This window comes from Dendrobates tinctorius, unplaced genomic scaffold, assembly GCF_039654945.1.
Source record: "Dendrobates tinctorius isolate UK_male_01 unplaced genomic scaffold, ASM3965494v1 ptg000285l, whole genome shotgun sequence".
NCBI lineage: Eukaryota > Metazoa > Chordata > Amphibia > Anura > Dendrobatidae > Dendrobates > Dendrobates tinctorius.
The window spans coordinates 707376-733788 of record NW_027361952.1 but is presented as its reverse complement, the minus strand read 5'-3'; the positions used below and the strand labels follow the sequence as shown (position 1 = coordinate 733788).

The 26413-nt window shown below is 45.1% G+C and overlaps 1 protein-coding gene across 1 annotated transcript in view; it reads left to right on the top strand.

Moving 5' to 3' along the window:
• The window catches only part of MTREX (Mtr4 exosome RNA helicase), a 170757-nt gene that overhangs the window by 56819 nt on the left and 87525 nt on the right, over nt 1-26413 (top strand). Inside the window, exon 8 of the mRNA XM_073559936.1 lies at nt 1255-1379. Within this exon, the coding sequence (XP_073416037.1) occupies nt 1255-1379 (125 nt within the window). The remainder of the gene's footprint in view (nt 1-1254; nt 1380-26413) is intronic.

Genomic DNA, 26413 nt, shown 5'->3' with positions numbered 1-26413 from the left:
AAGTTAGGAAAGAAAAATTAAAAGAGGTAGGAAGTAACCGACTTTAACGACCTTCTGACAAAAGATGAAGAACAAAAGCAATATGTCCTGCAAGTTGTAAGCAAATGCCGAGCATTATATTCTGACGTTTCAAAAACTACTTTAACAAAAGCTCTAGAATAGATTAGATAACTATGTAAAATTATCAACTCATGTAGGTTAGCGTGCTCTGATGGTTCATCTGTGCTACTGAGCAATTTATTAGCCATTAACAACTTTTCATTGTCTGTAATGGTGGGATCAAAAAACGATAATCCCACCAACTCTGCATTCAAATACCACAAATGGTTCGAAAATTTGGTCAGGGCTATTTCTGCAATGTTGTTGTCACATTCTTTATAGTCTAACAGACTATGCAAAATACCTAAATCTTAAAATACCTCAATTTGGATTTTTTCAAACTTTGAGCGACGAGCGGCACGGGGTTAACGTCGTTTGATCGAGCTCAAATTTTGGCTATCTCTATCTGGAAAGGGGAATCGTTTTGTGGGGTCCAGACGGACAAGATTCTGACATTTCCCCCCCCCCCCCCCCATATGAGATCCGGTCACCCTAGTGATCACAGACCACTCTTACCATTGATTCAGCGGCCTTAACTGACTCGTTCTGTTGACAGGGCAGCAGCTTCCCTTTGGCTCTGTTGAGGGACCTGATTGACAGCAGGCTCTTCGCTGCCTAACTGCGGAGAACTGGCTGTCAGTCAGCATGATGTCGTCAGACATGCCTCGTCTGTGATTGCTCTCAAGTGCTGGATAGAACAGGCAGGTAGTTGCCTCTGTTAGCAGCTACCTGATTTTAGTTTAGGCCCATAGTTTAAAAAAAAAAAAAAGTCCTCAACAACCCCTTTAGTTTAATGAGTATTTGGTCAGTTTTTGATCTTGCAGACTTTCTTTTGCAAGTTCTCCTGAAACAAGTTTCACTTTCAAGGGGTTGCTTGGCCTTGTGCTAAAAGTCTGCAGTCTCTCTAGGTCTGTGTCTGCCTCTAGCTCCTACTCCTCCTCCAACCTCCTTTCTCCATAGAAGCTTATAAGCACCAACAGTCATGGACCTGTAAATTTTTAGGGGTGTGGTGGAAATATTTTTTTCTAATCATGGGCAACCCCTTTAAATCCTAAAGCTGAAAAATGATATTTTTAGTGTGTATCAAAATGATCAAAACTAAATTTCTTAATATTGCTTTCTTTTTTTTTTTTTCTTTCTGCTTCTCCTCACCAGAGAGAGGAGTTGTCTGGGAAGAGACCATCATCCTTCTGCCAGACAATGTTCACTATGTTTTTCTTTCTGCCACCATTCCCAATGCTCGTCAGTTCGCTGAATGGATCTGCCATCTACACAAACAGGTAAGATGCCGGCAGCGCCGGGGGGGGGGATGGAGTGATTACACGTAAGGTCGCTCTGATTGTTATACGGGGTCATTATACTGAGATCCCAGGAAAAGAGCCTCTGTGTCGCCATTAATTATCTCTGTTTTCCCGGCTGTAACATTGTGACCATAATTCTCCTAAACCATATTTAGAAAGCAAATCCCTGTTCTCACAATGTTCCAGGATCCTCCATTAAAACCAATAGGTGGCTCAAGTCACTGGTTACAATTTAATTTTTCAGTCCATGTTCCTATGTACTTTTTTTTTTTTTTTTTTCCTCCTCTTCGTTTTTCTGTAGGTGTCCACACCAGAATACGCTATCAGTCTTCCCTGACTTATGTTTTTGCTGCAGTTTTTTAGTTTTCCCCTTTTTTGTGTTTTTGGTTCTGATTCACAGTAGTGATTTTTAGAAATGCTGGGATTCTGCGCTTGAAAATGCAACTTCATTTTTTTACTTTTTTACTTTGTTTTTTCAGGCTTCTCATAAGAAACCTGTAGGTAAAAGATTCTTCAAAACATACAGTAATACTAATTGTGAATTATTTTTTTTTTTTTTTAATGGCTTATAAAGTTTTTTCGCTGTTTCCCAAGATCTTGAACTTTTTTGTATTTACGTTGGAGCTTTTTTTATTTTATTATTGATTATTATTTTATTATGATTATGTTTTGCATTCTGAGTTGTAGCTCTTATTGTTCCCATTTTGAGGTGCATGCAATGTTTTCATTACTTACTGTTTTTGGGGGGGTGACTGAAAAACTTTTATTTGGATTAAGTGGGTGGGAGGGTGATTCAAATTTTAATTTTTCGTAATCATTTTTATTTTTGACTCGGCGTTTTAAGGTCCTAACAGTGGGATTTAAAGTGAGTTACCTGGAGCAGGCATCCATGTAAGTGCCCTTTATAGCCCCCATTTAAGAAATTATTCATCAGCGATCAAAGCTCTAATAGCTCCTATTAGACCAAGAACATCACACTCAAATACACAGAGGGCTAAAATTAATAACTTGGACAAAGTTGCGATCCAACCTAGATATTTATTAAAAAAATGTCTCCATTTGAGGAAGTTTTTCCTTATCAAATATAATTATGAAACTTTTCATATGTTAATTGCCTTTTTTAAATATGTAATAACAAAGGATAAAAACACCATGAATTAATAAAAGCAGATAATGAAGCATGATGCCAACAAAGTGCCCCCCAAACACTGTATGATACCACCACAATGAACTCCTCTACAGTACCCTCCACACGCACGGTATGATACCCCAACTGTGATCCCCTCATAGACCTCCGTACAGTATGATGGACCCCACCTAGTCCTCCGTACAGTATGATGGACCCCACCTAGTCCTCCGTACAGTATGATGGACCCCACCTAGTCCTCCGTACAGTATGATGGACCCCACCTAGTCCTCCGTACAGTATGATGGACCCCACCTAGTCCTCCGTACAGTATGATGGACCCCACCTAGTCCTCCGTACGGTATGATGGACCCCACCTAGTCCTCCGTACGGTATGATGGACCCCACCTAGTCCTCCGTACGGTATGATGGACCCCACCTAGTCCTCCGTACGGTATGATGGACCCCACCTAGTCCTCCGTACGGTATGATGGACCCCACCTAGTCCTCCGTACGGTATGATGGACCCCACCTAGTCCTCCGTACGGTATGATGGACCCCACCTAGTCCTCCGTACGGTATGATGGACCCCACCTAGTCCTCCGTACGGTATGATGGACCCCACCTAGTCCTCCGTACGGTATGATGGACCCCACCTAGTCCTCCGTACGGTATGGTGGACCCCACCTAGTCCTCCGTACGGTATGGTGGACCCCACCTAGTCCTCCGTACGGTATGGTGGACCCCACCAAGTCCTCCGTACGGTATGGTGGACCCCACCAAGTCCTCCGTACGGTATGGTGGACCCCACCTAGTCCTCCGTACGGTATGGTGGACCCCACCTAGTCCTCCGTACGGTATGGTGGACCCCACCTAGTCCTCCGTACGGTATGGTGGACCCCACCTAGTCCTCCGTACGGTATGGTGGACCCCACCTAGTCCTCCGTACGGTATGGTGGACCCCACCTAGTCCTCCGTACCGTATGGTGGACCCCACCTAGTCCTCCGTACCGTATGGTGGACCCCACCTAGTCCTCCGTACAGTATGGTGGACCCCACCTAGTCCTCCGTACAGTATGGTGGACCCCACCTAGTCCTCCGTACAGTATGGTGGACCCCACCTAGTCCTCCGTACAGTATGGTGGACCCCACCTAGTCCTCCGTACAGTATGGTGGACCCCACCTAGTCCTCCGTACAGTATGGTGGACCCCACCTAGTCCTCCGTACAGTGTGGTGGACCCCATCTAGTCCTCCGTACAGTGTGGTGGACCCCACCTAGTCTTCCGTACAGTGTGGTGGACCCCACCTAGTCTTCCGTACAGTGTGGTGGACCCCACCTAGTCTTCCGTACAGTGTGGTGGACCCCACCTAGTCTTCCGTACAGTGTGGTGGACCCCACCTAGTCTTCCGTACAGTGTGGTGGACCCCACCTAGTCTTCCGTACAGTGTGGTGGACCCCACCTAGTCCCCCGCACAGTGTGGTGGACCCCACCTAGTCCCCCGCACAGTGTGGTGGACCCCACCTAGTCCCCCGCACAGTGTGGTGGACCCCACCTAGTCCTCCGCACAGTGTGATGGACCCCACCTAGTCCTCCGCACAGTGTGATGGACCCCACCTAGTCCTCCGCACAGTGTGATGGACCCCACCTAGTCCTCCGCACAGTGTGATGGACCCCACCTAGTCCTCCGCACAGTGTGATGGACCCCACCTAGTCCTCCGCACAGTGTGATGGACCCCACCTAGTCCTCCGCACAGTGTGATGGACCCCACCTAGTCCTCCGCACAGTGTGATGGACCCCACCTAGTCCTCCGCACAGTGTGATGGACCCCACCTAGTCCTCCGCACAGTGTGATGGACTCCACCTAGTCCTCCGCACAGTGTGATGGACTCCACCTAGTCCTCCGCACAGTGTGATGGACCCCACCTAGTCCTCCGCACAGTGTGATGGACCCCACCTAGTCCCCGGCGTCGCAGGGCAAATAATCACCCTAAGGACCAGCTTTGGCCCCGGGGCCAGAGTTTGGCGTGTGTATTAGAGGCAGGTGCCAGCTGTGTAAGGCTATGTGCACACGTATGCAGATAATTTCTGCCTAAAAACAAGACTCCACGTTTTTTATGCTTTTTTTCGTCGTGTCCCCAGTATCATACAAAATACCCAAAAATGCGTAATTTACTGCAAAATTAATGAGCATGCTGCGTTTTTTCGCGGAAAAAAGCATCAAAAAGTGCAAAATGCAATAAAATGAATGGGAAACTTCTTTTAAGCGTTTTTGAGCAGATTTTTTGGTAAGTCTGCGAAAAAAAGCACGAAGAAAACCGCAACGTGTGTACTCAGCCTTACACTGCCAGCATCTGCCTGATACGGACCTGGCTCAGCTCCTGAGCCACTTACATGTGTAATGACATACTTGTACAGAATGGGTTTATCTACTAGATGGCACATAATCTGTATTATGCTTCTTGTCACTTTTTGCTTCCATTTTTGAGTTACATATACAAGTGCTTCTCAATAAATTAGGGCTTCTTTGTGCTCATATATAATTATCTGCTGTCTATTAATCTTGCTAGGTGCACATTTATGTAGCCTGGAGCCAAAATGTGCAGCTGTGATTCTTTATGGTCATAAAACTGACAGCTATTTTTTCTCTTTTTGTTTTCTAATCTGTGCACTGATCTCTATGGTGTCACTCACACTTTTGGCACCCACTAATATGATAAGCTATCAGCAGATGGCAAGTTACCATCTAGGTGCAGTAGTTGCATGAAACCAATAGATGGCGCTCATTTACTGAAGACAGCAGTCATGTACGTCCAATAGATGGCGCTCATTATATAGTGAGCAATGCATATATAGGCTGCTACACTCATGTACATCCAATAAATATCCAAACTTGGTGAACTGAACCCATAATAAAGATAATGAAGTATACTTTTTTTAGGTACCCAAAAGCAACATTTAATCCTATAATTACCAAATGTAATATAATAATTTAATAAAGGCTATGTTGGGGTCTCGTGCTGGACGTGGGGAGGCTTTGCGGGGTCTCGTGCCGGACGTGGGGAGGCTATGCGGGGTCTCGTGCCGGACGTGGGGAGGCTATGCGGGGTCTCGTGCCGGACGTGGGGAGGCTATGCGGGGTCTCGTGCCGGACGTGGGGAGGCTATGTTGGGGGTCTCGTGCCGGACGTGGGGAGGCTATGTTGGGGGTCTCGTGCCGGACGTGGGGAGGCTATGTTGGGGTCTCGTGCCGGACGTGGGGAGGCTATGTTGGGGGTCTCGTGCCGGACGTGGGGAGGCTATGTTGGGGGTCTCGTGCCGGACGTGGGGAGGCTATGTTGGGGGTCTCGTGCCGGACGTGGGGAGGCTGTTGGGGGTCTCGTGCCGGACGTGGGGAGGCTATGTTGGGGGTCTCGTGCCGGACGTGGGGAGGCTATGCTGGGGTCTCGTGCCGGACGTGGGGAGGCTATGTTGGGGGTCTCGTGCCGGACGTGGGGAGGCTATGCAGGGTCTTGTGCCGGACGTGGGGAGGCTATGCTGGGGTCTCGTGCCGGACGTGGGGAGGCTATGTTGGGGGTCTCGTGCCGGACGTGGGGAGGCTATGCTGGGGTCTCGTGCCGGACGTGGGGAGGCTATGCAGGGTCTCGTGCCGGACGTGGGGAGGCTATGCGGGATTTCTTATAATATATAGAAGGGGCTTGTGTGTGCAGAAATGGTATATAGGAGGATGTCAAAATACTTATGTTCAATATTGATGCAATTATTAATATAGAATATAATTAATATGTTAATCTTAATAATGAGCTGAGATAATTGTATCCTATTAACAGCCTCCACCACAGTTACGTCTCTCGTGGTCCCTCGGAAAAATTAATTGATAGCTCTAAGGGGAAGCTCTTTCTGCACTGATTACTCAGCAGACTGTAATTGTAATGTGCGCCCAGTAGGCGGCGCATCATTGTATAGTGCGTGTTTAGGCCGCTGCACTCATGTGACGCCCAATAGGGGGCGCTCATTACTAGAGGTTGCTGTCTTTGTGTGAGCCCGATAGAGGGCGCCCTTCAGCTGTAACCATTAGGCGCCGCTTCATTGTAAAGTGCCAGACTGCGATTACGTATGAACCAGTAGGTGGCGCTCGTTATACTGAGTCATTAGAGGCTATTGCATCACTTCAGTCCAGTAGAGGGCGCTGCATTGTACTCACGGCATCTCGGGCTTCAGTAGATGGATTAATAGGATCTAATAGGTGGCGCTTATTAGCCTTTTAAGCTGCAGACGTTCCGTGAACCCAATAGGTGGCGCTATATTGAATATTGGGGCTCTAGGCTGCTGTATTCATGTGAACCCAATAGGTGGCGCTTATTGTGGAAGTTGGTTTTATTTATTTCTACGTTTATTCGATAGCAGCGGTTCAGCCCCTGTAATGTACGGGCCAAGGACACAGCGGACAGCGTGCAAGGAGCTCGTGCTGACACCCCCAGACTGCACGGTGCTCTGAAGTGCGGTTTCTCCTCGCTCTGGCCGGCTGTCTCGAGACCAGTGCACACAGCGCGGCTCCTGCACTAGGGAGAATCCAATGGCTGACATTAGCTGGAGTATGAATTCTAATTTGTGAGTCACTCAAAACCGATAGGTGGCGCTCGTTGCAATGAACGATTAGGCTGTTAGTCATGTGAGGCCAATAGAGGGCGCTCCTTCATGTGCTAGTAGGCGGTTGTAGTTATGTGAACCCAATAGAGGGCGCTCATATCACTGTGAATTCTTACTCTGTTGTAGTTTTGTGATTCCGCTAGAGGGCGCTCCTTTGTGTAGTCTGTGGGGAGCACGGACTATCCCTCCTGCCTTCTGACTGGCGGCAGTGTCGTGAATTGTTCTACTTTACAGCTTCTTGATTCCACAGTTCGCTCAGTTTCACCTTTTCACTGATGTCGTTGTATTGTGGCAGCCCCGTCTCCTCCTGAGTGACGGCAGCCTCCCTACTGCTCCTTATAGGGACACACCGGCTGGTTTCACACTTGCGTTTTTTTTGTGCTGTTTTTGAGGGCAAAAAAGCATGCGTTTTTTTCCCCCCATAATTTAACATGGGTGCGCATACACGTGTTTGTATGCGCATGCGTTTTTTTTGTACTGTGCGCTCGGGCGCACAAAAGGCATCCTGTTGCATTTTTTGTGCGTCTGACTTGCCACAAAAAAACGCGTGTGCACGCAATGCGTTTTTTTTTTACAGCAAAACGCCCATTATAGTCTATGGTTGCACATTGTAAGGCTAGTTCCACATTAGCGTTTTTTTGCGCAGCGCATCGGGCGTATAAAAAACGCAAAGAAAAACGCAAAACAAACGCGCGTTTTTTAACGTCATGCGCACGCTGATGCGTCAAAAAAACGCAGCGTTGCTTGCGTTTTACATGCGTTTGCGTTTTTTTTGCACGCTTGCGCACGGATTGCGCAAAAACAACACATTGAAGTCTATTGGAACGCATGCGTGCGCATGATCTTGCGCACGGTTGCGTTTTTTTGCGCATGCGTTTTTGAGGTAAACAAGTCTAGAATGTTCTCTAGACAATGGAAAAAATGACACCTAAAAACGCATGTGCATAAAAAAACGCAAACGCATGCAAACACGCATGTAAAATGCAAGCAACACTGCGTTTTTTTGACGCATCAGCTTGCGCATGACGTTAAAAAACGCGCGTTTGTTTTGCGTTTTTCTTTGCGTTTTTTATGCGTCCGATGCGCTGCGCAAAAAAACGCTAATGTGAAACTAGCCTTAGGCGCACGTATGCGCAAAAAAACACCAAAACCTGCAAAAAAAGCACACAAAGGCATGATGTGTTTTTTTCATGCGTTTGTGTGCGCAAAAAAGGCGCAGCAAAAAAACGCAAGTGTGAAAGTAGCCTAAGGAGGGCGCTGGGGCTTCTCTCTGCTCATTTATCTGCAGTCTATTAGACTACTTTCACACTAGCGTTTTTTTGGAGCTGTGCTCTGTGCGCAGTGCAAACGCATACAGAAAACGCATCAAGCGTTTTGTATGTGTTTGCTTATTTTTTGCGCATGCCTGTTAACCATTTTGACTCTACAAACGCATGTCAGCGTTCCCATAGACTGTACTGTGGTTTTTTTGCACATTTGTGCGCATGCGTTTTTTTCACACATGTTGGGCGCACCAAAAATGCAACCGGGTGCGTCCGGCGCACACTGCAAAAAAACCCGCATGCACACAAAAACGCATACAAACGCTAGACAATGCGCACCCATGTTAAACATGGGGGCGCATGCATGCGCGCGCAACGCAAAAAAAAACGCTACTGTGAAACCAGCCTTACTCTTGCTATGTGCACATTTATCTAATGTGGAGCCTGAAAGTGCAGCTGTAATTCTTTATGGTCATAAAACTGACAGCTATTTTTTCTCTTTTTGAATCTGTGCTCTGATCTCTATGGTGTCGCTCACACTTGTAGCACCCACTAATATGATAACTTGCCATCAGCTGATAGTTTATCATCTAGGTGCAGTGCTTGCCTGAAACCAATAGATGGCGCTCATTAAGGCTGCGTACACATTTGCGTTTGGCTGAACTGCGGATGGCTACGTACTTCTTCTGTTAAGCTCCGCGTACGTCCTGCGTACCTATCTTTAACATTATGTACGAAGGGACATGCGTTGTATGCGGATGCGTCGTTTTGACGCGCTCGCCGACCGCACGGAAACGCAACATGTGTTCCTGTTTGGTCGGCGGGTGCATCAAAACGGCGCATCCGCATTCAACGCATGTCCCTGCGTACATAATGTTAAAGATAGGTACGCAGGACGTACGCGGAGCTTAACAGAAGAAGTACGTAGCCATCCGCAGTTCAGCTAAACGCAAATGTGTACGCAGCCTTACTGAAGACTGCAGTCATGTACATCCAATAGATGACGCTCATTATACAGCACGTCTTCAGGCTCCTACAATCATGTACATCCAGCAGATCAGTGGTCCCCAACCTTTTTTGCATCGGGGACCGGCTTCAAGCAAGACCATTCTTCCATGGGGTGGGGCGGGGGCGTAGCTTTTGTCTGATGGGAGTGGGGTTATGGACCAAGTTGTAGTTCAGTGCATAGTTATTTAATTGACATTTGTATAGTATGATGGCCCCACACCTGTAATGCCCCATATATAGCATGATGGCCCCACACCTGTAATCCCCCATATATAGTATGATGGCCCCACACCTGTGTAATCCCCCATATATAGTATGATGGCCCCACACCTGTAATCCCCCATATATAGCATGATGGCTCCACACCTGTAATCCCCCATATATAGTATGATGGCCCCACACCTGTTATCCCCCATATATACAGCTCTGGCAAAAATTGAGACCACTGCACAGTTTTCTAAAAATCGCCATCCATACATGTCTGACAGCCATTCCATTCCAGTGTCAGCTGAATTCCAACCAGAGTACACCTCATTCTACTTATTGTGCTTCTGATTAGGTGATCACCAAATCTTATTTAAGGAAGGAAAGTGTGAGCCTATAGACTGCTACACTCATGTACATCCAATAGATGGCGCTCATATAGTGAGCCTATAGACTGCTACACTCATGTACATCCAATAGATGGCGCTCATATAGTGAGCCTATAGACTGCTACACTCATGTACATCCAATAGATGGCGCTCATATAGTGATAAGAGAAGTCCAATGAACATAATTGGTGGAAAAAGTCAACCAAAATTGTACAGAGTAGAAACACAATCTCAGAAAAAAACCACCCAACTAGCACAGTATGTGACCAACTGCAATGATATAATCACAGTCAAAAGGCAAAACAGTCCTCAGGTCAACAATAAGATTAATTTTATTAGACTACAAGTATAAAAATGTATACAGACGGACAGATAAAAGATGGGGCTATAAGGTGGAACAAGTCATTCCAACCACACTACCGAGGCCCAGGACAAAACTGCAGGGAAACAGGCATACAGAAAACATCATGCTAGTGCATATATATCTCACACATAGCTCCTCTCCGACTCAGTGCCCACAGTCTGGCCATCGAATCCGGCCGACAGGCAGAGCTACAAGCCCAGGGAGGAAAGACTCTGCCAACACTGTGACCAGGAGGCCCTGGAGGATGAGACCCACTTCCTGCTACACTGCCCCAAATACTCAGCAGTGAGGGCCACTCACTTCAGGAGACGCTCACATCTCTTCCCGGATTTCATCACCATGAAGGAGGAAGAGAAAACACATATCCTACTAGGGGAAGAAGAGAGAGCAGTGGAGATAGCAGCGCAATATGTGAGCGCATGTCATAGACTGCGAGAAAGAGAACTATGATATGCCATGGACTTCTATGGCCCCCACCCTGGATCTGGCTCATGCCCCTCATCCACCTTCCCTATGCCATGGACTTCTATAGCCCCATCCTGGATCTGCCCCCATCCACCTTTCCTACAGCCCCTTCCCAACATCCCTACAGTCCCTGTCCCTACTCCCGTCTGTACACTTGCTTTGGCAAAACTAATGTGTATTTAGGCCTGCCAATAAAGCTTCTTTGAATTTGACTGCTACACTCATGTACATCCAATAGATGGCGCTCATATAGTGAGCCTATGACTGCTACCCTCATGTACATCCAATAGATGGCGCTCATATAGTGAGCCTATAGGCTGCTACACTCATGTACAGTTGTGGCCAAAAGTATTGACACCCCTGCAATTCTGTCAGATAATACTCAGTTTCTTCCTGAAAATGATTGCAAACACAAATTCTTTGGTATTATTATCTTCATTTAATTTGTCTTAAATGAAAAAACACAAAAAGAATTGTCCTAAAGCCAAATTGGATATAATTCCACACCAAACATAAAAAAGAGGGTGGACAAAAGTATTGGCACTGTTCGAAAAATCATGTGATGCTTCTCTAATTTGTGTAATTAACAGCACCTGTAACTTACCTGTGGCACCTAACAGGTGTTGGAAATAACTAAATCACACTTGCAGCCAGTTGACATGGATTAACCCCTTACCTACAATGGACGTAATATTCCGTCCATGTGACCCTGGACCTAATTACCATGGACGGAATATTACGTCACTGCGATCAGCGGCGCCCACGTGGTGAGCGCCGCTGATCGCGGCCGGGTGTCAGCTTAACCCCTTGCACACCGCGATCAAATACGATCGCGGTGTACCGGGCGTTAAAGGGAAGCATCGGCAGGGAGGGGGCTCCCTCCGTGCTTCCCTGAGCCCCCCACAGCAGCGCAATGTGCAGCGCTGCTGCGACAGGCTCCTTTCCTGCAGGTCCCCGGATCCAATATGGCGGCGGGGGCCTGCAGGGAGCTGACTTCCTCAGTGCCTGCAAAGCGCAGGCATGAGGAAGCCTTCTGGACTGCCTGTGACAGATCGCTGATCTGTCACAGTGATCTGTGATGTGACAGATCAGCGATCTGTCACAGGACAGTTATGTCCCCCCTGGGACATTGTAATAAAGTAAAAAAAAAAAAAAAAAAATGTGTAAAAAATAATTTTAAAAAAATCGCTAAATTAAAAAAAAAAAAAAAATATTCCCCAATAAATTCATTTTTTGGAAATAAAAAAAAAAAAAAAAACAAAAGTACACATATTTGGTATCACCGCGTCCGTAACGACCCGCCCTATAAAACTGTCCCAATAGTTAACCCCTTAAGCGAATCCCATAAAAAATGAAGCAAAAAATGATTTATTATCATACCGCCGAACAAAAAGTGCAATAACACGCAATCAAAAAGACGCATATAAATATCCATGGTACCGCTGAAAACGTCATCTTGTCCCGCAAAAAACGAGCCGCCATACAGCATCAGCAAAAAATAAAGTTATAGCTCACAGAATAAAGCGATGCAAAAATAATTATTTTTTATGTAAAATTGTTTTCATAGCATAAAAGCGCCAAAACATAAAAAAAGACCTAAATGAGGCATTGCTGTAACCGTACTGACCCGAAGAATAAAACCGCCTTATAAATTTTACCGCACCCGAAACGGCGTAAACGCACCACCCAAAAGAAATTCATGAAGCGCTGGTTTTTGTAAATTCTTTGTCCCAAAAAACAAAATAAAAAGCGATCAAAAAATGTCACGTGCCCGAAAATGGTACCAATAAAAACGTCAACTCGTCCCGCAAAAAAAAGGACCTCACATGACTCGGTGGGTCAAAATACGGAAAAATTATAGCTCTCAAAATGTGGTGATGCAAAAACTATTTTACAATAAAAAGCGTCTTTTAGCGTGCGACAGCCGCCAAACATAAAAACCGCCATAAATAGTAAATCAAACCCCCCTTTATCACCCCCTTAGTTAGGGAAAAATAATAAAATTAAAAGAAAATGTATTTATTTCCATTTTCCCATTAGGGCTAGGGTTAGGGTTGGAGTTATAATTGGGGGGTTTCCACTGTTTGGGCACATCAGGTGCTCTCCAAATGCAACATGGCGTCTGATCTCAATTCCGGCCAATTCTGCGTTGAAAAAGTCAAATGGTGCTCCTTCCAAACTCTGCCATGCGCCCAAACAGTGTTTTACCCCCACATATGGGGTATCAGCCTACTCAGGAAAAATTGCAAAACAACTTTTGTGGTCCAATTTCTCCTGTTACCTTAGGAAAATAAAAAATTGGGGGCAAAAATATCATTTTTGTGGAAAATAATGATTTTTTTATTTTCACGCCCGGGCGTTATAAACTTCTGTGAAGCACTTGGGGGTTCAAAGTGCTCACCACTCATCTAGATAAGTTCCTTAGGGGATCTAGTTTCCAAAATGGGGTCACTTGTGGGGGGTTTCCACTGTTTAGGTACATCAGGGGCTCTCCAAAGGCAACATGACTCCCGCAGACCATTCCATGAAAGTCTGCATTCCAAGACGTCTCTACTAACCTTCCGAGCCCTGACGTGTGTCCATACAGTAGTTTTCTCCCACATATGAGGTATCAGCGTACTCAGGACAAATTGGACAGCAACTTTTGGGGTCCAATTTCTCCTGGTACCACTGGGAAAATAAAAAAGTTGGTGACTAAAAGATCATGTTTGTGGAAAAAATAAGATTTTTTTTATTTTCATTCCCAGGCATTATAAACTTCTGTGAAGCACTGGGGGGGTTCAAAGTTCTCACCACACATCTAGATAAGTTCCTTAGGGGGTCTAGTTTCCAAAATGGTGTCATTTTGGGGGGGGTTTCCACTGTTTTGGTACATCAGGGGCTTTCCAAACGCGACATGGTGTCCAATCTCAATTCCAGCCAAAAACGTCAAATGGCGCTGCTTCCCTTCCGAGCTCTGCCATGCGCCCAAATAGTGGTTTACCCCCACATGTGGAGTATCAGCGTACTCAGGACAAATTGCACAATAACTTTTAGGGTCCTGTTACCCTTGGTAAAATGAAAATTGGGGGTGAAAAGATCATTTTTGTGGAAAAAATGATTTTTTAATTGTACCGCTGTACGTTATAAACTTCTGTGAAGCCCTTGCGGGTTTAAAGTTCTCACCACATATCTAGATAAGTTCCTGGGGGGGTCTAGTTTCCAAAATGGGGTCACTTGTGGGGGATTTCCACTGTTTAGGCACATCAGGGGCTCTCCAAACGCGACATGGCGTCCGATCTGAATTCCTGCCACTTTTGCATTGAAAAAGTCAAACGGCGCTCATTCCCTTCTGAGCTCTGCCATGTGCCGAAACAGTGATCCCCCCCCACATATCGGGTATCGGCGTACTCAAGACAAATTGCACAATAACTTTTGCAGTCCAATTTCTCCTGTTACCTTTGGTAAAATAAAAAAAATTGAACCTGAAGTATTTTTTTTTGTGAAAAAAAGTTAAATGTTAATTTTTATTTAATTATTCAAAAAATTCCTGTGATGCACCTAAAGGGTTAATAAACTTATTGTATGTGGTTTTGAGCACCTTAAGGGGTGTAGTTTTTAGAATGGTGTCACTTTTGGGTGTTTTCTATCATATACACCCCGCAAAGTGGCTTCAAATGTGATGTGGTCCGTAAAAATAAAATGGCGTTGCAAAAATGAGAAATCGCTGGTCAATTTTTAATCCTTATAACTTCCTAACAAAAAAAAATTTTGGTTTCAAAATTGTGCTGATGTAAAGTAAACATGTGGGAAATGTTACTTATCAAGTGTTTTGTGTGCCATATCTCTGTGATTTAAGGGCATAAAAATTCAAATTTGGAATATTGCAAAATTTTAAAAATTTTCACCAAATTTCCGTTTTTTTTCACAAATAAACGCAAGTTATTTGAATGAATTTTACCACTAACATGAAGTACAATTTGTCACGAGAAAACAATGTCAGAATCACTGGGATCCATGGAAGCGTTTCAGAGTTATTACCTCATAAAGGGACAGTGGTCAGAATTGTAAAAATTGGCCTGGGAGTTAACGTGCAAACCACCCTTGGTAGTGAAGGGGTTAAAGTTGACTCAACCTGTGTCCTTGTGTGTACCACATTGAGCATGGAGAAAAGAAAGAAGACCAAAGAACTGTCTGAGGACTTGAGAAACCAAATTGTGAGGAAGCATGAGCAATCTCAAGGCTACAAGTCCATCTCCAAAGACCTGAATGTTCCTGTGTCTACCGTGCGCAGTGTCATCAAGAAGTTTAAAGCCCATGGCACTGTGGCTAACCTCCCTAGATGTGGACAGAAAAGAAAAATTGACAAGAGATTTCAACGCAAGATTGTGCGGATGTTGGATAAAGAACCTCGACTAACATCCAAACAAGTTCAAGCTGCCCTGCAGTCCGAGGGTGCAGCAGTGTCAACCCGTACTATCCATCGGCGTCTGAATGAAAAGGGACTGTATGGTAGGAGACCCAGGAAAACCCCACTTGTTACCCAAAGACATAAAAAAGCCAGGCTGGAGTTTGCCAAAACTTACCTGAAAAAGCCTAAAACGTTTTGGAAGAATGTTCTCTGGTCAGATGAGACAAAAGTAGAGCTTTTTGGGCAAAGGCATCAACATAGAGTTTACAGGAGATAAAAAGAGGCATTCAAAGAAAAGAAAACGGTCCCTACAGTCAAACATGGCGGAGGTTCCCTGATGTTTTGGGGTTGCTTTGCTGCCTCTGGCACTGGACTGCTTGACCGTGTGCATGGCATTATGAAGTCTGAAGACTACCAACAAATTTTGCAGCATAATGTAGGGCCCATTGTGAGAAAGCTGGGTCTCCCTCAGAGGTCATGGGTCTTCCAGCAGGACAATGACCCAAAACACACTTCAAAAAGCACTAGAAAATGGTTTGAGAGAAAGCACTGGAGACTTCTAAGGTGGCCAGCAATGAGTCCAGACCTGAATCCCATAGAACACCTGTGGAGAGATCTAAAAATGGCAGTTTGGAGAAGGCACCCTTCAAATATCAGGGACCTGGAGCAGTTTGCCAAAGAAGAATGGTCTAAAATTCCAGCAGAGCATTGTAAGAAACTCATTGATGGTTACCGGAAGCGGTTGGTCGCAGTTATTTTGACTAAAGGTTGTGCAACCAAGTATTAGGCTGAGGGTGCCAATACTTTTGTCTGGCCCATTTTTGGAGTTTTGTGTGAAATGATCAATGTTTTGCTTTTTGCTTCATTCTCTTTTGTGTTTTTTCATTTAAGACAAATTAAATGAAGATAATACCAAAGAATTTGTTTGTAATCATTTTCAGGAAGAAACTGAGTATTATCTGACATAATTGCAGGGGTGTCAATACTTTTGGCCACAACTGTACATACAATAGATGGCGCTCATATAGTGATCCTATAGACTAGACTGCTACACTCATGTACATCCAATAGATGGCGCTCATATAGTGAGCCTATAAACTGCTACACTCATGTACATCCAATAGATGGCGCTCATATAGTAAGCCTATAGACTGCTACACTCATGCACATCCAATAGATGGCGCTCATATAGTGAGCCTATAGACTGCTGCACTCATGCACATCCAATAGATGGCGCTCATATAGTGAGCCTATAGACTGCTACACTCATGTACATCCAATAGATGGCGCTCATATACTGAGCCTATAGTCTGCTGCACTCATGTACATCCAATAGATGGCGCTCATATAGTGAGCCTATAGACTGCTACACTCATGTACATCCAATAGATGGCGGTCATATACTGAGCCTATAGTCTGCTACACTCATGTACATCCAATAGATGGCGCTCATATAGTGAGCCTATAGACTGCTACACTCATGTACGTCTCATAGATGGCGCTCATATAGTGAGCCTATTGGCTGCTACACATGTACATCCAATAGCTGGCGCTCATATAGTGAGCCTATAGACTGCTACACTCATGTACATCCAATAGATGGCGCTCATATAGTGAGCCTATAGGCTGCTGCACTCATGTACATCCAATAAATATCCAAATTTGGTTAACTGAACCCATAATAAAGATAATGAAGTATACGTATTGGAGGTACCCAAAAGTAACATTTAATCCTATAATTACCACCAAATGTAATATAATAATTTACACAAGTATAGTAAAATTATATTTTAATGGCACATACTAAAACCACAATTACAAATTACTCTACAAAAATGAGCGAACCCCATAAAACCTGAAAAAGGGGCAGTGTGGCAAGGTGGATAACAGCATGATTTACCGTAGTCAGTAAGAGCAGAATTGGTAACATGGGTATGGATGAACATACAGGTCTGTTAATCGTATATTAACAACCAATGCCGTATACAAATTACTAGTTCTCACCAGACCCCCTGCATCATTGTCAGTATAGTCAGGATCCTGGGCAGTGTTGGGCCCTTTTGTACAGATGCTGGTTAAGGAGTCCTGACTAATTCACCTCTTATTGTCTAATTAGTATTATTATTTATTTATATAGCGCCATTGATTCCATGGTGCTGTACATGAGAAGGAATTACATACAAATTACAGATATCACTTACAGTAAACAAACTAACAATCACAGACTGATACAGAGGGGAGAGAGGACCCTGCCCTTTCGGGCTTACATGTTACAGGATGGTGGGGAAGGAGACAGTAGGTTGGTGGGTTGCAGCAGTTCCGCTGTTGGTTGAGGTGATATCACTGGTAGTGGTGAGAGAGAAGGAGGTAGCGGGGTCATTGCAGGCTGTAGGCTTTCTTGACAAGGTGGGTTTTCAGGTTCCGTCTGGAGGATCCAAATGTGGTTGATAGTCGGACTTGTTGGGGCAAAGAATTCCAGAGAATGAGGTATATTCGGGAGAAGTCTTGGAGGCGGTTGGGTGAGGAGCGAATAAGTGTGGAGGGGAGAAGGAGGTCTTGGGAGGACTGGAGATTACGTGAGGGAAGGTATCGGGAGATTAATTCAGAGACATATGGGGAGACAGGTTATAGATGGCCTTGTAGGTCAGTTTTAGATATTTGAAGTGGATACGCTGAGGGAATGGGAGCCAGTGAAGAGTTCTGCGGAGGAGTAGCGAGGAGAGAGATTAATTAGTCTGGCCGCAGAGTTAAAGGGAACCTGTCACCCACCCCCCCACCCCCTTCAGCAGCACTAAGGCTGCATTCTGTGAAGGTGGCTCTTCTTTTTCTGATCTCTAGTAATGCTGAAATATTGACTTTTATAACTAGCTCCTCATACCTATAATGTGTCCCATAGGTATGATGTGTCCCCCTGTATCAGCCGCCTACCATCCGTCCATCATGCCTGTCCGAGGCCTCGGCGCCGCCCACCATCTGTCCATCACGATGCCCCGTGCGTCGCTTCCGCCTCTTGATTTGAATCCCGGCACCTGTGCTGTGACAAGTGTTCTCGGGCATGCGCAGTGTGCGCTGCCCGAGAACAGACATCAAGCTATTGCGCTTGCGTGTTGTGGAGGCCTCAGATCCCGCCCTGCGGTGTGTTATGATGTAGCAACACTGCGGGGCTGGGGCCTCAGCAACACGCAGGCGCAATAGCTTGATGTCTGTTCTCGGGCAGCGCACACTGCGCATGCCCGAGAACACTTGTCACAGCACAGGTGCCGGGATTCAAATCAAGAGGACGAAGCGACGCATGGGGCAACATGATGAACAGATGATGGGCGGCGCCAAGGCACCGGACAGTCATGATGGACGGATGGTAGGCGGCTGATACAGGGGGACACATCATACCTATGGGACACATTACAAGTATGAGGAGCTAGTTATAAAAGTCGATATTTCAGCATTACTAGAGGTCAGAAAAAGAAGAGCCACCTTCACAGAATGCAGCCTTAGTGCTGCTGAAGGTGGCTCTTTTACTTAAAAATGCCCTGGGTGGGATGACAGGTTCCCTTTAAGGATGGACTGGAGAGGTGCAAGAGTGTTATCTGTGGAGGCCACAGAAACGGATGTTGCGTTAGTCGAGATGGGAGATGATTAGGGCATGCACAAGCATTTTAGTAGATTGAGGGTTGAGGAAGGGATGGATTCTGGAAATATTTTTGAGCTGGAGGCAACAAGAAGGTGGTGAGCTTGGATGTGCGGTTTGAAGGACGGGGCAGAGTCAAAGGTTACTCCAAGGCAGCAGACTTCTGGCATCGGGGAAAGCGTGATGTCGTTAATTGGGATAGCTAGGATATGTGAGATGGAGGAAAAATGATGAGTTCAGATTTGTCCACATTGAGTTTGAGGAAGCGGGAGGAGGAGGAGGAGGATATGGCTGATAGACACTCTGGGATTTTGGAGAGCAGAGAGGTGACGTCTGGACCAGAGAGGTAGATCTGGATATCATCGGCATAAAGGTGGTACTGGAATCCATGGGACTTTATGAGTTGCCCCAGGCCACGTGTATAGATTGAGAAGAGTATGGGTCCTAGAACAGAGCCTTGGGGACTCCAAGAGAGAGGGTGGGATGTGGAGGTAGTGTGGGAGTGGGAGACGCTGAATGTGCGGTTGGAGAATTATGAGGAGATCCAGGATAGGGCGAGGTCTTTGATGCCAAAGGAGGAGAGGATCTGTAGTAGGAGGCAGTGGTCAACTGTGTGAAAAGCAGAGGACAGGTGTAGAAGCTGGAGTATAGAGTATTGTCCGTTAGCTTTGGCTGTAAGTAGGTCGTTAGTAATTTTGGTCAGGGCTGTCTCAGTGGTGTGATGGGGGACGGAAACCAGATTGTAAGATTGTCAAAGAGCAAGTTAGATGAGAGGTGGGAGGAAAGTTCAGCGTGGACGTGCAGTTCCATGAGTTTGGAAGCGAATGGGAGCAGCGATATTGGGCGATAGCAGGTCATAGCGGTTGGGTCGAGGGTTGGCTTTTTAAGGATAGGCGTGATTGTGGCATGTTTGAAAGCAAAAGGGAAGGTACCGGACGTTAGTGATAGGTTGAAGAGGTGGGTTAGGGATGGGGTAAGTGTGGTGAAGTTGGGGAGGAGATGGGATGGGGTCAAGTGCAGAGGTGGTGAGATGCGATTTGGAGAAGAGGCTAGTAAGCTCCTCTTCAGTGATGTTGGAGAGTGAGGTTATGGGGTTTCGGCATTGGTCTGGTATACAAAGGGGTTGTGGTGGTTGAGTGATGATGACTTGCCTTGTTTGGTCGATCTTATTTTTGAAGTGTGTGGCAAAGTCCTCGGCAGAGATGAGGGAGGTTAGAGGAGGGAGTTAAGTTTTGAATAACTGGATTGTAAGGCTGGTTTCACACTTGCGTTTTTTTTTGCGCTGTTTTTTAGCACACAAAAAAGCATGGGTTTTTTTTAAAAAAAAAAAAAAAGCACCAAAACTGAAAGTAGCCTAAGATAGAGAAGATACGAGGGTTGTGAAGTAGGCCTGTTTAGCAGAGGTGAGGGCAGATTTGAAATTGAGTGTTGCCAGTTTGAATGAGGTGAAGTCGTCTTGCGAATTTGTTTTATTCCAGCGCCGCTCTGCAATCCTGGACACTTGCCGGAGTTTTTAGTGGTGTTATTGTGTCAGTTGTCTGTTGATACGTCACATTCTGCCATGAACGAGAGGGGCAAGCGTGTCAATAGCTGATGCGAGAGTGGCATTGTAGAAAGCAGTGGCACTGTGTCGTGGAGTGAAGATATTGATGCCAGTGGTAGATCATAATAGTAACAGTAATAATCTTTATATAGCGCCAACATATTCCGCAGCGTTTTACAGTTTAACAGTTCCAAACACAAGTCATAAGTAACAACGTTAACAATACAATAATTAAAGCAAAATAAGCCGACCCTGCCCGTGAGAGCTTACAATCAACAATGAGGTGGGGAAGATACAGACTACAGGTGTGTATTTACAATGGTGTATTTACAATGACGGTCCAGCCATCTTGAGGAAGTGAGGGATAGATGGATCATGCAGTTTTCGATCTTATCACACTACCCCTTTTTCAGGTTTTATGGGGTTTTCTCATTTTTGGGGGTAATTTGTAATTGTGATTTTTGGATATGTCAATTTATTATATTACATGTGGTGGTATTGTTGATTTCTGCCGCACTAGGGTGTGGCCCGTCTTAATTGTCTGTGGCCAAATTGGATCTTTGGTAGAGATTGTACGTGCACGGAGAAAAGAATACACAAGACAAGGTGTATCGTGTCAGTATGATTCTTCTCTGTCTTTAATCCAAAAATGAACAGCTTTTATACAGAGTTTGTGTTATTACATCATGGGTACATTTCTAAGTTATTATTTACCGTTCCCATGCCGCTACATATCACTATGTACGTTTCTGAGTTACTGTTTACTATTCTTATATGCTACATAATCACCGTGTACATAAGTATTGTTCTTTAGCCCGATCCACCCAGTATTGCGGTATTACATGAAGCCTAGGTGGGTCCTACACAGAAATGATTCAGCAGAAAATCAGAAATATCTTAAAGCAACATGATCCTAAAAGCGTCTATATAGTGGTACAGTTTTGATTCTTGTATATATTCATGTGCCATATATTTTCCCCTTAACAGTCCCTCCTTTGGAGATATGCAAAATCAAAATCCTAATCTCGTCGAACCTATCGATCTGTCCTCCCGGCCTACCTATCTCAACAATGCTGGAACCTAACTAACTAATCTTCACCGTATATACGAGACGACCCATCTCTAGTAGATGGACCCCCTCCTAACGGACTTTGCACAGGAGGAAGTCAGATCCTGGACTTTCCCTCGTTGGCTTGCTTCAAGCAGGCATATTCCGGAGGTGGTGCTTGCATGTTTTCATTAGGACATCTTCCATACAGGGGATCTTCAAAATCGGCATGCATGGTCATCACTGTGGTTTCCATAGTTTTCATCATCATTTTCTTAAGGCATGGAACTATGCAGCATAGAATTAAGGAAAATATGATCAAAGGACATAAAATAACTTTTGCAAACTTAATGGGTCAATAATTGCCTTTATGGCATCCCCAGTGTATTTTATAAACCGTTGTTGATTATTGTATAAATAGTTTATCCGCTTTGCATTCTTATTTACGGGGATGGTGGGTTTAAACACAACTATTGTCTCGTTCTCGACTTTGAATTTGTCAGGTGCTCCCTGTGTGCCCCCACTGGTATCTATGCTTCTTAGCCAAAATTTACCTTTTGTGTCACCATTTTCCCTCCCAAGTTTAGTACTTGAGCCTAGTATGTATAACCCTTGCTCATTCTCTGAGGGGTTCTCAATGGTGAGGTACAGAACTATGCATCCCTCCTTGGGGCAGTGAGCGGTAGTGACGGGGAGTATTGCATCTGGAAGGCCACTCTGACCCTTAAAATGGGCTTTGGACAGGGTCATGCGACTTAATAGGCTTATTCCCCATTTGTCCCTTCGCTGTAGGGCCTGGGCTGGTTGATGTCTCCAGTCACTTTCACCAGTGTGCCACCCAACAAGAGACTAATCCTCCCAGTTTGAACCTTCCCCTATTTCAGCAGTAGTGACACAGATGAATTGTGTATTTAACCCGATATGAAACTGTACCATGGGGCCTGGACATTCTTATTGTGGGACAGTAGTCAAATTGATATGTTACTCTTGGGGTGGAGACATTATCCCAGAAAGTCAGTATGCCCTTCTCATGAGTGACTACCCCTTGAGCTAGGAAAAGGATAAGTGCCAGATGGATGAAGAGTGGCAGCCGCTACTGGACTCTGGATCCGGCATCTCCTTGCAGTGGGAAGCGAGGACCCATGGACTGCTGCGATAGTTGACAGGACTTGGAACAGGCTGTCATCTCTAGGTTCAAGGGTACGTCTGTTGAACCTCTTGGTGATGAGGACTCAGTCACCGGGCAGGATCTGGTGGGCTCCTATGTCCTCAGGATCTGGGATGGATGAAAAGACTCGAAAATGCATTTTAGTCACGTTTTTAAACTTAGTATACATATAGACAATTATACTTGTGCGTGTATGTGACCCAAGGGAAAGACTAAACTCTTATGCTATGACTTCCCTGTTTCCTGTATAGCATCAAATATGTAGTGTTTTGTTCGAGGCCTTAAATTTTCCTTGTTCATCCTTAGGCATATTTCATCCTGTATAACTTCATATTAGGTCCATTTCTTCTTTTCTTCCTTGGATACTTGTTTCTGGAGTGTCAGAACATCTTTTTCCAGGGTTATTCCTTTTCCTCTGTTTCCGTGTCAACCGGTATTACTGCTGCTTCTTGTGCTGTTACTTCAGCTAGTCTGTTGCCCACTGCTTCCCTTGAAGTGTCTCCAGTGTGTGTGCTTTTACTTTTACCACCGCAACTCTTCCTGGCATCAACAAGGACTCCATTAATTCTTGTATGGCTTTGTGGTGTCAGACTGGCGTTCCGTTAGCCGTGATGAAGCCTCTTTCCCTCCAGATTGATCTTGACAGCTTCATGTTGAGTGGACCTCTCGTATGCTTCTGTCAAGGCCCGCAGTCCTGCCTTTGGATGTAGGCAGTGGTTTTGCTGGCAGCAAGTTACTTCTGTGGCTACTGCTATACCAGTGTGCGAACGGCCTTCTTGGTCTGCATACCTTGGTCTATCCACAAAGAGCATCAGGTCAGGATCTTCCAGGTGTTCTCTTGCCTCATGACAGCAAGACAATCGCGTTCAGCCATTTCAAAGTCGACTACCTCTTCCACTAATGTGTCAGAGATGTGGTTTTCATCCTCCATCTTCCTCCCCCCTTTGGCAGAGGTAGAAGAGTAGCTGGATTATGGACAGCACATCTGGAGATGGTGACGTTGTCCGGGAGCAGAGTAGGGCATTGCAGACAGAAATATCAGAAGCTTTATCCAGCACAGGTGGGTTGCAAACACGGTTCTCATGCAGGTTTGGACTTCACGAGTCACTTGGTCAGGTTTTGGAGAGTAGAAGCCAGGAGGGCATTGTCTTCCTCCGTGAAGCTGTGTTAGGACTCCATTTACATGGTCAGGCTTCTTCATGACAAACAGACAAAACAGTTCAGTATAGCGTGGCAGTCCTAGAGCTGTGAAAATGTGATTGCAATTTAGCATATAAAACACACTGATACCTTCTTGGAAAGTCTTGAAATAATTCTAAAAAGGTTGCATGTGTAGAAGAGCAGTATTGGTTTGGCTGTCTTCAGTCAGGGTCGGAGGTCATCCATATGTATTGTAAAAAAAAAGTGGCTGTGGGATGTATCCTCTTCCAGGGCTCCGGGACCGTGGTCATGGCTCGGGTGAACATAGAGAGGCTATACTGTGCCCTTTGAGGCATCATAGTCCAAATATATTGCTGGCCCTCGTGTGAAAACAAACAGGTACTGGCTTGCAGCATGTAGAAATAAACTGAAGAAAGCATTGGCCAGGTCAATCACCATGAACCATAGAAAAATAAATAGAATTGATAAAAACAAAACATAGTGTGTGGGTTTGGTACCATAGATGTGTTCAGTACTATAACTTCATTGACAGCACATAAGTCATGTATTATCCATAACTTCATAGAAATAATTGCAAATTATGAAATAGAGGGTGAATATTGCAATTTCCTTGGTAGCAGGGCTACTGGCTTCGGCCCCACTTTTACAAACTGGATTTTCAGCCTGCCAATATTGAGTCTGGGATCAGTGCCATTCGTTCAACGCCCACATGATCTACAGATGTGTCCTGTAAAAAAAGAAAAGACTACATACTTCTTCAGCAAGTAGATCAATATCCCTGATTACTCTTCTGATTGCATCGGGACCCACCAGGAATTTGAGAGGAGTATCCTCAACCTCTGTCTGGGTGAGAGATGTTGTTTCTCTATTGTATTTTTGTGGGGGGGGGGGTCTGCAAGAGTATACATACTTTCATGGGTTGTGGAATCAGTATGCCAATACCCTATTAAAATCTGGAGCTCGGTATTGGTGGGTGTCAAGCTTCTTCCAACTGGGAACTAATTTGCATTTCAAATCTGAGATCCAGAAACTTTTTGTTACATCGGTGGAAGAAACTATCCACAAGTTCTCCTTTTCCCTGCATGACATCCTGGAGAATGGGGGGTCTGGCAAGCTGCTTACTAGGGTATCTGTCTCCCGGTATTTCCAGGAGTCCTTGTGTGGAGTAGATTGTGTACAAAAGAATGAGCTTTGAGGCTTAAAAGATGATGATGATGATAATTATGTCTCCCCACCATATAACGATAAATACTGTAGATTATCAGTCTGAGCTATTTATTTCCTGTCTCTTCCTGTTCTGTTTAATTATATACCTCCATGTCATATTCATCTTTTTCTTCATTATTCTTTTCATAAACGACATTAGTTAATAAACCTATAATGGATGCTGGACAGGATGTAGCATAAGACGTGCCGTCTATATAAATAGTTGGAAAGAAGGTACGGCTCTTTGGGTTGGTCATCTGACAGTCAGAACAAGTCTCACGATGTTCTGCATTCTGCGTTTGACAGCTGGCACACGTCCAGTCATCGGGAATGTATATAGAAGTATAAATGAATGTAATGCAGATATTGCAACTGACATCTTCCTGTGTAAATATTTGTTTTGCACAAAATTCAGCAATCTTGTTATATTCCTCTCCTCATCCCTTTTTTCCTAACTTCCTCTGCCATCTTATAAAATGCTTCAGGGTCCTGTAACACCTCATAATACCTGAGGCTGGGACACTGCTCTCCACTCATTAACACATTTTTTCATCCCTTCTTATCTAATGCTCCTCCCCTCGTGATCGGAGGGTTTCTTAACGTACATTTCCTTCCTCACTCCACTATGGGTCATACAGTGCCTACAAGTAGTATTCAACCCCCTGCAGATTTAGCAGGTTTACACATTCGGAATTAACTTGGCATTGTGACATTTGGACTGTAGATCAGCCTGGAAGTGTGAAATGCACTGCAGCTAAAAAGAATGTTATTTCTTTGTGTAATTTTTTTTTAAATTGTGAAAAGTTTATTCAGAGGGTCATTTATTATTCAACCCCTCAAACCACCAGAATTCTGTTTGGTTCCCCTAAAGTATTAAGAAGTATTTCAGGCACAAAGAACAATGAGCTTCACATGTTTGGATTAATTATCTTTTTCCAGCCTTTTCTGACTATTTAAGACCCTCCCCAAACTTGTGAACAGCACTCATACATGGTCAACATGGGAAAGACAAAGGAGCATTCCAAGGCCATCAGAGACAAGATCGTGGAGGGTCACAAGGCTGGCAAGGGGTACAAAACCATTTCCAATGAGTTGGGCCTACCTGTCTCCACTGTTGGGAGCATCATCCGGAAGTGGAAGGCTTATGGAACTACTGTTAGCCTTCCACGGCCTGGACAGCCTTTGAAAGTTTCCTCCCGTGCCGAGGCCAGGCTTGTCCGAAGAGTCAAGGCTAACCCAAGGACAACAAGGAAGGAGCTCCGGGAAGATCTCATGGCAGTGGGGACATTGGTTTCAGTCAATACCATAAGTAACGTACTCCACCGCAATGGTCTCCGTTCCAGACGAGCCCGTAAGGTACCTTTACTTTCAAAGCGTCATGTCAAGGCTCGTCTACAGTTT